Below are 11,300 nucleotides of genomic sequence, written 5' to 3' on the forward strand. Positions count from 1 at the left end.
CTCCTCCTATGTCCTCTCATTCTTCTCCCTTTTGAATATTTTTATTCTTTAGAAAAAAATTGGGGGGGAGGGGCGGTATCAAGTTAATACATCTTCATCATAAAAATTTTTGGAAAGCACAGCAAAGCACAAAGACAAAAATACAAAAATACCCACAGTCCCACCTCCCAGAAAGAACTGCTATCAGCATTTTAATTTATGTCCTTCCACTCTTTGTTCCAATCACAAATGCTGTTTGATACCATTTTAGAACCTCCTTTTTTTAAAAAAAAAGAAAAGAACCTATTATGAGTATTTTGAATGTGATAAACTTTTCTTTTGAGATATAATTAATGGCTCATAGTGTCCCATTGAAGGGACAGACTAGAATTTACTCGGCAAACACCTCAGTGTCATTGATAGTGTCCTATGAAGTCCTGTGTCCATAGTGTCCTGTGAAGAACAGCTTTGCATATGAATCTTGGTCCACGTCACCGATTATTTCTTTAGAGTAAATCTCAGGAATTAGACATTTGGGTCAGAAGCCTGGGAAGCACCTTGCCAAATGGCCTTCCAGAAAGGTCTTGCCAACTTAGAGTCTGGCCAGGAGCTCGTGGGAGACCTTTCACTTCTTCCTGCAGAAAGCTGCCCAGCTTTCTTTGAAATGCCCTGGACATCCTGGCACCTAGGGGCCTGGCACCCGTCCTGCCTGCTGTGCCTCTCGGGTGAGCTGGCGCACCACCGCTTGGCCCTAAAATCAGCCCCCTGCGGCGCCCTCTTTCCCGCCATCCTTTGCTGTCCCATTGTTCATGGAACAATCTGAAGGAAATTGCCTCAGATCTTGGGAGCCTGGCGGTCAGAGGCAGCAACTCATCAGGGTGTACTGGCTTTTTGGTGCCTCCCTTGTTTTTCTTGAATTTTGTTCTTTTGTTGGTTTTCCTGCCCTGCAGGATATTTTCGTCACTCTCTCTCTTCTGGCCAATGTGGAGCCCTAGGACTGCAGGGTGGGAGTGACAGACGGGCACCCTGGAGAGTGACTTTAGGTGCCTGCGTTCAGACCAACTCCCTGACCCCACCTCACTGGGCAGTGACTTCCTGGGTAGCTGGGCAGCGGACCCATGACTCCTTTAACCGCAGGAAGCAGCAGAGATAACAACAGTCAAGAATAGTGGTTCCTTCACTGTGCACCTGCTTTGTGCCACATGCGTTTTGTGCATCGTCCCTTCCATTTAACTATTGATGGGAGCAGGGGTTCAGAGAGGTTAAGTATAGTTTGCCCCGAGTCCCACAGCCAGAAATAGCAGAGCTGGATTCCAAACTGGCTGTCTGACGCTAGAAGCCCCTGTCCCTAATGGTTAGTCTCTACTGCCTCCGAAGGGAGGAGGGGTGTGTGGTGGGCCCATTCTCCCTAGAGGAAAAAGGCCATTGGCTGCAGTCTCCAGGGAGGGGCTGTCCTGCTGGACTTTTTTGGGCATGGGGTGCCCGAGGGAGCTGTGCCAGCTTCCCACTCGCCCCCGTCTCCTGTCTCCACTTAAAGGACCTGCTTTTCCTCCGGCAGATCTGATGTCTTTAAAGAGGATGATGGAGAAGCTTGGGGTCCCCAAGACCCACCTGGAGATGAAGAAGATGATTTCGGAGGTGACAGGTGGGGTCAGCGACACCATCTCCTACCGGGACTTTGTGAACATGATGCTGGGGAAACGGTCCGCTGTCCTCAAGCTGTAAGTGCCTCCCTGCCTGTCCTGGGGCCTCTGAAGGCATTGTGTGTGGAGAGGCCCCTGGCGCGGGCACCCCAGCCATTCCCCAGCCAGGATTGTGTGACCCACTGGGCAAACTTCCTAACTAACTTCTTTCTCTGAACCTGATTTCCTTATCTGTCGAATGGTCATGTTAATATGTAACTTGCAGGCGAAATTCGCCGGTAGTGGAAGGTCTGGTGGAATCTGTTCAGTAAGCGGCAACTGTGATGGTGATAAATCTACTGGTGAAACTTGCTGGACCTCAGTTTCCTCATTTGTAAAGTGACTCTGCTACCCCACGGGGTTGTAAGCATAGCGTCAAGTTAAAAACTGGCTCTACAGGGAGGTGGAGTTTGAATCTTACGCTGTTCATCTGAAAGACAGAGATATAGTAAATATCTTCCGTGAAGCGTTGTCCGGAGGGTTAATGACTTAACACAAATGAAGAGTCTAGCCCGGTATCTGGCTGATGGCACACACCTGGTACATGGTGGCCAAAATCACCCTCTGTATGTAGGTATTTCCCCACCGAGGAGCTGCAGAGAAATTCCCTGGAGGGTCTCATGGTACTTGAGCCAAAAAGGGCCTTACTCGGCTTTTAGAAAATAAGATTCCTTTATTTTTTCAAATGTACAAATATCAAATACGCTTGTTTGATTTTACAAAAGGGAAAATTGAGGCCCCAGGAAGCTGAGTAAACGGCTCATGAGCCCACAGTTTGGGCTGGTCAGAGCTTTTCGTGTGGGTGGGACGGGGCAGGAGGTGTGGTGGGAAAACTTGCAAGGTCAGACCACACTGCAGAGGCCAGGTGGTGGCAATCGGAATGATGGTGCTATAAAAATGACACTGAAGATTTCGTGGACATTTACTATGTATCAGGGACTCGTCTGTGTCTTGACTCCTTAGATTTAGCATTTATTAATTCAGCAAATGTTTACTGAGCACCACCAAACACCAGGAATTATCCTGGATGCTGGGGACATGAGTTGCTGGCCTGCCTCGTCGAGCTTGCATTCTAATGGCAGGAGACAGACAAAACAAACCCAAACACCAAATTGCAATAGTGTAGTACAAAGAAAAATAAAGTAGGCAAGAGGAACGGACAGGGATAGGATGGGGCAGGGAAGGTGTCACTGAGAAGGTGACATTTGACCAGAGCCCTGAGTGAGAGAAGGGAAGAGATGAGCCGTGTGAAGATCTGGGGAAAAGCATTCCAGGCAGAGGACATGGCACGTGCAAAGGCTCTGAGGCAGAATCGTGCTTGAATGCTCAAGGAACAGCACAGAGGCCAGTGGGTCTAGGCCATCAGTAAGTACCACGAGTGAAGGATGGCAGCAGAGACGGGCAGGGCCCAGAGGACATGGGGCCTTGTAGCAGCCCCACGGGGCCTTAATATTTTGTACTAATGTGAAGGGCTGCCATTGGAGTATTCTAAGCTAGGGGCTGACTTTTAAAAGGCCCCCTCTGGCTGCGGCAGGGACGAGAGTGGCAGCAGGGAGGCTGTATAGGTAAGAGATGAGGCCGCTCACCTGGAGAAGCTGCAGTGGAGGGGGGCCGGAGCTGATGGAATTGAGAGTGATTTTGGAGGTAGAGCTGGAAGCATTTCTTAAATGCCCAGATGTGGGGTGTAAAGGAAAACAGAGTCCGATGATTCTAAAGTCTGAGTAACTGAGTGAGTGACCGTCATGTTTGCTTAGACGGGAAGGTGGGATTTAAGAATTCAGTTTTTGATGTGCTACAGCAGAAGTGCCCTTCAGACATCCAAGGGGAGAGGGGAGGGGAGGAGGGGGCTGGATGTACAAATCTGGAGCTCAGAGATAAGCTGTTTGTGGGCTGTCACCCTTTGGATGGGATATAAAGCAAGGGGACTGGAAGCGCCCGCCCAGGGAATGACTATAGATGGAGTAGAGCATGGATGCTTGGAACAGCTCCCAGACATAAACACTTCTGGCACCCTCACTTCCAGATGGAAACACAGCATCAGTGGGGTTAAATGTCTCCCTGGAGTCACCAGCTGGGACATTTGTAGGGCTGGGACTCAAATCCAGGCTGCTTCCCTCCGGAGGCTACACCATGAACCCCTGACTTTACCCTTAGAGCAGTGGGAGGTTTTGAAGACCCGAAGGGGTTTTGAGCAGATCCGGGGGCCAGCCTAGCTCCACTTCCTCCAGGCAGCGTGGTTAGGGGAAGGCGCATGGCCTGGAAGTCAGAGATCCGGGCTCGTCCTGCTTGGACTGCTTGTGTGGCTCCAAGGAGTCACATCACCACTTTGCGCCTGAGTTTTCTCCTCTGTAAAACGGGACTAGGAGCCTCTTCCACGTAGCTGCCGTCCTGGGCTTCCGAGAAGATCCCACTGGAGAATGGACAAAAGGCATTCTGCTCAGGACCTTGTGGATGTGAGGGCTGGGTGAGCTTTCCCTGGATGAGGGGAGGAATCCTAATCTCAATCCATTTTGTTTTTTTCTCCATCTCCAAACCAGAGTCATGATGTTTGAAGGAAAAGCCAACGAGAACAGCCCCAAGCCAGCCGGTCCCCCTCCAGAGAGAGACATTGCCAGCCTGCCCTGAGGACCCAGCCGGGACCTGCCCCGCCCCTCCCTGCCCCGCCCCTCCCTCCTCATCTCATTGTACTTCTGGACTCATTGCGATGTCTTTTTTTTTTTTCCCCGTTGTTGGACATGTTTGTTTTTTCACCTGCAGAATCTGATCTCTTCGTAAAGCACAAATTATCTGCCTTAAAGGGGCTCTGGGGGCCCTCCTCTCTTCCTTCCTTCCCCACTCCCTGTGCAGAAGGGCTGACATCAAACCAAAAACCGGAAGTGGCAGGGCCAGGGCAGGGAGGCTGGAAGCCTGTGATCCCCATGCTTGGAGCCGGCATTGTCCATCCTTCCTGGAGGTCGCTGAGCTAAGTCCAGGCTCACTGGCCGGGCCCTGGTGAGGACCTCAGCCCACTTTCAGAAGACCCTGGGGTAGGGATGAGGCTGCAGGGCCTTGCTAGGGTTTCCTCAGACACTCTGAGGTCCCAGTACTCTCAGGTTGTCCAGGACGTGGCCACTCGCTGCCCCATGCCCCAGCTGATCCCCACTCAGGCCACACTTCCCGTCCTTAATGAGGTGACAGGAGAATGGGGGGGGGTGGCGATTGGAGACCCTCAAGAAGGTTCTGGAAGGAATCTTCCGGCCTTAGCCCTTGGCCACACCTTTACAGATAGCTCAGAGGGTGCTCTGTCCCTTGCCGGGGCCGCAGAGGGCTTCAGAGGTAGAGGGGAGGACAGGGGCCTTGGGGAGGGGGGTTCAGCTCAGTCTAGTCCCACTTTTTAGGGAAGATGCTGAGGGCAACAGGCTAGAAGGAGGAAGAAAATGCTCACGGCAAAATGTCAGCACCACTGTTAAGCCAAGAACTGAGAAATAGGGATCTGCCTTTCTGATCCCAGTCGGCTTGAAAACTGACTGCTTCCCCCATTCACCTTCCCACCTTACTCAGACCATTCATTCATTCACTCAGTCATTCAACAGATATTTATTGACCATCTATCATAAGCTTTAAGCCCACCCCCCCCACTTTGTCCTGCCATGTGCTGTGTCCACTGTCACTAACTCATCTGTTTCCAAACCACCCAAAACCTTGAGCTTGGGGATTAGATTGGGGTCACCTGTGTCCCTTATTACGGACTCAGGGTTTTAGAGCCCTGATCCACCTTGTAGGTTAGCTGGGCCAGTCCTCTCATTTCACAGGTGAGGAAACTGGTGGCCCCCAGGGATTAATTGCCTTGCCCAAGGTCAGGAGTTAATCTGGAGATGGAAGAGTCTGGACTGAAGCCCAGGTGTTCAGATGCCCTGCCCATGTTTCCTCTCTGCTTGGGGCTGCTTCTGTCAGTCATGAAAACAAGGGAAGGGGCAGGGAGAGGCCGTTTCCTAGGACAGCACTTGGGGAAGGCCCCGGGCCAGGACTCACCTTTCCCAGTGCCTCTGCGCCAGCATCAGGGTTTGGGTAAGGGCCAGGCCTGCCTCTGCAGTTCTGCCTTCCCTAGAGCTTCTCAGCGAAGCCACTTAGAACTCATGCAGGAAGGTGTCACACGCGGCCCCATCTTGGCTGAGCAGGGACCTCAGCCTGGACCCCACTTGACCCTGCCAGCTCAGGACTTAGATGCAGTCATCAATTGAGCATATTTATTAAGCACCTGCTATGGGCCAAGAGCTAAGAACCCAGTCATGAAATAGATACATGACATTTAAGAGTCTAGTGAGAAAGTCAGACTCGGACAAGGACGAGGGAGACGAAATGAAGGAGGGGCTATGGGGTGACTGCACCGCCATCCTGGGGAGGCCAAGATGGGCTCAAGACTGAGCCAGAGCCTTGGAGGAGCATTTGCCAAACCTTAAATGGAAATGTGTAGGTACTCTTGGAGCCGGTGTGGGCTCTCTGTGGCTCCTCAGTGGGCCATGATCAAGGGCTCAGGGAGTTGCCTGACAGCAGCTGAAGGGAGTGGAGCAGATAGGGGATGGGAAAAGGGCCAGGTTGGGTTCATTCGCTGGTCTCAGCCAGTTCAGGAGCAAGACTATTTGGCCGTGACTGGTTGATCTTTAGGCGAAGGAGCTGCTCAAATGCACATGCCTAGTTGAAGTTTAAACCCTAGCAAAACAATTTTCTCTGTAAATGTAAAATCTCACCCCACCCCCTTCCTGCCTTGGGTTTTTTTCCTCCCAAGCTCCCTACTTGAGTAACTGCCTGTCCACACCCCTTCCCACTACCTCGCCCACCTCTCTAGGACACGATGAGACCTTTGAGCAAGGTAGTCTTGACTCCCCATCATAGTCAGGGCACTTGATCCTCACTCAGAGAGGAGGGCACAACCAACCAGGCTTATTTCAACAGCTTCCATAGTTTACAAGACCACAGGAAGCCTCCTTAAGGGAGAGCAAGTGGGTGTGTCCCCAGATTCTGGAAAGGGCAGGACAGAGCGCTTCCATTGGCTAGGAGCATCATGAGAAACCACCCAAGTTCCTTCACCATTTCTTGGAACTCCAGTCGGTCCTGGAGGGAGAGTGGCTCAAGAGTGGTTTCTGGAAAGGGGGGTCTTGCATATATTTCAGGTTGTGGCTATTGGCCCTGGGACTCTTACTTCTCTGGCTAAGGGCTCACTTTCTTAGAACTTTAGCTATCTTTCTGAAAGACCAAATCTAACTAATGTAACCAGAAACTTGGGGATTGCCAAGTGTGGCTTTGTCCCTGCAACTCAGAAAGGAAGGAGTGTGTGTTGGGCAAGTTCAAGTGGATGTTGTATGTGTGTGCGTGTGTATGAGAGTGTGTGGTGCCAGATATCATCTCTGCATACTGGAAATAAAACAGACAAACTATCAATGTCTTGATTGGTGTGTTTGGGGTTCTGGGACTCGGCAAATTCAGAAAAGCTAGATAACGGTAACACTGAATGAACATGTCCTGTGTACCAGGCTCGGTTAAACACTGACTTCATTTACTTCTCACAACAACCCCACGAGGCAGGTTCTATCTGTCAACCTTGTTTTATAAATGAGAAGCAGGCTTGGCGCAGATGCACAATTTGCTGAAAACCAAACAGTTAAGTGGCAGGATATGCCCCCTGCCCCTGCTTCAAGTTAAGAACCCCTGTTCTAGAGCCTTTAATATAAATCCACTACAGAGATCTGTACATAATAGTCATCAATTAGCATACCCAGACAAGCAGAAGTCTAATCCTGCCCCCACCACTTCCTGACCAAGGGGCGCTGGGTAGTTTTCATAACTTCCCTGTGCTTCCAGCTACCCCATCAATTAAATGGCAATAATAACTCCTAAGTGACTAGATGTCTTGCAGGAAAAACACATCCAAAGTGTTTTTGCGGTTTCCAGGCTCTCGCTTCGGAAATGATTACTTTGGAAGGAGTAAACAAAGAGATCTCTGGTGCCCGTTAGCCTCCCCTTTCAGCGTTCGTGCTTAGACGCAGGAGTCTCCCGGGGCAGGAGTCTCCCGTGGCGAGGCCCCGCCCCACCCACTTTCTGAACCTCTTTTCCTCCACAGCGCCCTCCAAAGCCTCTCTCAAGAGTTGCCCCTGGAAATACTTCTCAAGTCCTAACTTCCCCGGATCGAGAGCTATTAACGACCAACCTACATCCAAGAGTTACTGTGGGGGGTCTCAAGCGACCACTAAGCACCAGACGCTCAAGCCTGCACGTTCCAACACAAGACGCCGACACGAAGCCAGCCCATTCTAGCTGCGGACCCGGGGGCGGGGCCTGGACGCTCCAGGACGCAGGCGCGCCGGCCGAGCCGGCCAATGGGAGGCGGCGGCCAGGAGAAGGCGCGACTTCACCTACTCCCTCCGCCTCCTCGAACCACAACGCCCACTGAAATGAGTGACGCTATCAATGCGCGCCGGAAATTCGGGGACCGCTGCGCGCCGTTAGCTCTGAAAGAAGGAAGTTGGAGTCGGAGCGGCCTGGGCTTTGCGGGCAAGGCCGTGGGCAGCTGCGGCTGCTGCTTGGACCAGCTGATCCCGGCGCGATGGGAGACGAGATGGATGCCATGATTCCCGAGCGGGAAATGAAGGTCAGATACTGGCCGGGGCCTTCGCTTTGCCTTGGAGTCCCACTAAACGGCGAAGCGCGGGTGCCGGCTGCCCCGCCTCCCGCTTGAACTTTTGCGGCGTTCAGAGCTCTCACCTGCGCGTCCTGGAGCACTCTGCGGTGCCGCCCGCGTGTTAGCCCCGCCGAACGCAGCTTCCCCGTCCCTCGTTGGTCTTGTGCGCACCACGTCAGTTACTCTAGCGACTTTCATGTGGTGGTCGGAGTAACGATAATAACTGCTGTTTATTGAGCGTTTACTGTGTGCCAGGCACACACTACTTTCAAGGTTCGGAAGGTAACTTACCCAAAGTCACATTTGACAAGGTGGCTGTAATCCAGGTGTTTTTTGTAAGACTTTTCCTTCATTCTCATTGTACTACTTCTGTAAGGTGGTCGGGGCTGGCCTAACGCAGAGTCAGGGTTCGCCACCGATCCTACAACGATCTTTAGTTAATTAGAATAGGAGGACTCCTTTGGTACTGGAAGTCTGCCTGAAGTCAGGAAACTAAAGAGGGGGCAGGTGACCCCAATGATGGTCATAAGGGAGTAAGTTGGGGGAAGATGTTAGGCATTTGAACAGCAAATCACTGACGTGCGTTTAGGTAGTAGTGACTCCTCCTCCTTGAGAATCGCTGCCTGAGTGAGCCACCCAATGAGAATGTGCCGTATTCCTCACATATCCTGGGGCTGAAGGAGAAAAAGGCTTTGGAACCACAGGCTTAGAAGATGATAGTGCCCCTTTAAGTTATTGATTACAACAGAAAGGGGAGCACGCTTGTGCCTTTTCATCTCACTGGCCCTCCACCCCATGTGACCAAGACCCAAATGGGATATTTGGGATTATTGGCATGAGAATCACAAAAAAAGACTGAAAAATTGTATTCTATTTCTGTATGAAACCGTAATATGGTTCCACCTGGAAAGCCATGTGTGTATTTTTTATCATCGTACTCAGTTGGAATTAAGAGTTTATTTCAGTCAGTCTTTTAGCAAATATGCATTAAACATCTAATCCAAGGAAACTTATATGTGGGGTTTGTTAGGGATCCTATGGTGTTTGTATGAAGCACCGTAAGTGTACAAAAGTGAAGGCTGAGAAAGGCTGCCTTTGGCTTTTACAGTTTTGGAATGTAAGCAAAAGGCGATTCACATTCTTTTCACCCAAACTTCAACTTAAGGATAGGTTTATAATTGAAGAAAAAAATTCAACCATATATAGTACACCTTAACAGTGATTTGGTAAACTTACGGAACTCTTTTTACCAAGAGGTTCAGCACGCTGCAAATTGTCTTGGAAAGCATATAGATAAATTCATGGAAGATGAGGCGAGTCAGGCATTGACAGGAGGTTGAGGAAGGCCCCCAGGCCCTGAACGTACTAAGGAGCATGAAAATGGAAGGAAGTGAAAACTGGAAATAGGCAGGGGCTGGAGGTGCCACTGGTTGTGGCAGAGGTGATGTCGCACTTGTAGAAGGGAAGCAGTGTTGTGAGGTGAGCCTGCGGAGGTGAATGGATCAAGCCGTGCCTGGCCCTCCAGCCTGTGTTAAGGGTTTTGGACTTGTGTTTCGATGTCCTCATGGCATCCAGGTATGTTTGTAAGTCTTGAACACCAAGAGATTGACCATACATCTCCTTTTTGGGTTTAACATTTGATGCAGGTAAGTCATTTCTTGGGATTTGGTTATCTTTCTGTGGTCATTATTTACACACACACACACACACACACACACACACACACACGTTGAGTACTGCACTAGAAGTTTGAGCTTACAGTGTAATTGGATGATGCTTTGAATATTTAACAGTTTTTAAAGCACTACTCTGGGTCATGACACAATACATACCATGAAATAGGACAAGGTTATAAATAATAAAGTGCAGTTTGTGTGGTGGTTGAGACAATAAACTAGAAATTCAGAAAAGGAAAAGGTCAGTGTGAGTCAAGGAAGGCTTCATGAAAGAATCTTTAAAAATTTATTCCATTGAGTAAATATTAATAAGCGCTATACCAGGTACCACAATACTCACAGGAAGCTTAAAAGTGATGGAGGCATACAGTTCTTGGCCTCAGGGTAATATGTATTTTCGTTGTACCGGAATTGGATGTACTGTAATATGATGACAGACAAGATTTAATTTTCTGTTTTCCCTGAATTGATCTTGTTTTGATCCCTCACAACAGGATTTTCAGTTTAGAGCACTGAAAAAAGTGAGAATCTTTGACTCCCCGGAGGAGTTGCCCAAGGAGCGCTCAAATCTGCTTGCTGTGTCCAACAAGTATGGCCTGGTCTTCGCTGGAGGAGCCAGTGGGCTGCAAGTTTTTCCTACTAAAAACCTTCTTATTCAAAATAAACCTGGAGATGATCCCAATAAGATAGGTAAGTTATTTGCTTTATGTTGCATAGTAAAGAGAGGATTATAATGAAGTGCTAATGTAGTTTCCTTCCCAAGAAATCATCATAATATTAAAGTTCAAACTGTTGTTAGTTCTAAGGTTGCCCCCCCTCCCCCCCAAGAGGAATAAGTTGTAGGTCGGATGCTGGAAGCCTGTCTAGTTGTTCTCTTTGGTCCTTTGTATTTCTCTTTCAGTGAGTTGTTCCTCTGAATTCAGAGGGAAGAACGTACCATTCTGCCACACATTTATTTTTGCTCAGTTGAACTTTGGTTCTGGCTCTCTAGGACTGGGATCGGCAAACTTTTGAGAGGACAAAGCCACCAGGGGTCAGCAAACTGCGGCTCACAAACTGTGGCTCAAGTAAAATTGAAAATGAAAATAAAACTATCATAGTTTCACTTATAAAATTTTTAAAGGATATTATTCACATACTGGTTAATTATGTAAAAATACATTTTTTTAAAGATTTTTGTTGGGGAGTTGAGGGAAGGGGAACAGAGAAGTTTCTGTCGTTTTGTTCTTCAGTCTAGTTGTGGAGGATGTTGCTTCACTGGCCCAAGTTGGCACCATCATTGCGCTCTTCCCGGGTGAGGCAGATCAG

General features: G+C 49.5%; 2 protein-coding genes across 6 annotated transcripts in view; both read left to right on the forward strand.

Annotated features, from left to right (window-relative positions):
* Positions 1-7,079, forward strand: part of AIF1L (allograft inflammatory factor 1 like) — a 21,524-nt gene extending 14,445 nt beyond the window's left edge. Inside the window, exons 4-5 of the mRNA XM_019638524.1 lie at positions 1,538-1,700; positions 4,199-7,079. Of these exons, the coding sequence (XP_019494069.1) occupies positions 1,538-1,700; positions 4,199-4,286 (251 nt within the window). The 3' untranslated portion in view covers positions 4,287-7,079. The remainder of the gene's footprint in view (positions 1-1,537; positions 1,701-4,198) is intronic.
* A 1,044-nt stretch (positions 7,080-8,123) lies between these two features.
* Positions 8,124-11,300, forward strand: part of NUP214 (nucleoporin 214) — a 101,739-nt gene continuing 98,562 nt past the window's right edge. For all 5 annotated transcript variants that reach the window (XM_019638539.1, XM_019638550.1, XM_019638560.1 and 2 more), the window contains exons 1-2: positions 8,124-8,286; positions 10,487-10,682. In XM_019638539.1, the coding sequence (XP_019494084.1) occupies positions 8,242-8,286; positions 10,487-10,682 (241 nt within the window). In that variant the 5' untranslated portion in view covers positions 8,124-8,241. The remainder of the gene's footprint in view (positions 8,287-10,486; positions 10,683-11,300) is intronic.

This window comes from Hipposideros armiger, unplaced genomic scaffold (genome assembly GCF_001890085.2).
Source record: "Hipposideros armiger isolate ML-2016 unplaced genomic scaffold, ASM189008v1 scaffold_3, whole genome shotgun sequence".
In the NCBI taxonomy this organism is placed as follows: Eukaryota; Metazoa; Chordata; class Mammalia; order Chiroptera; family Hipposideridae; genus Hipposideros; species Hipposideros armiger.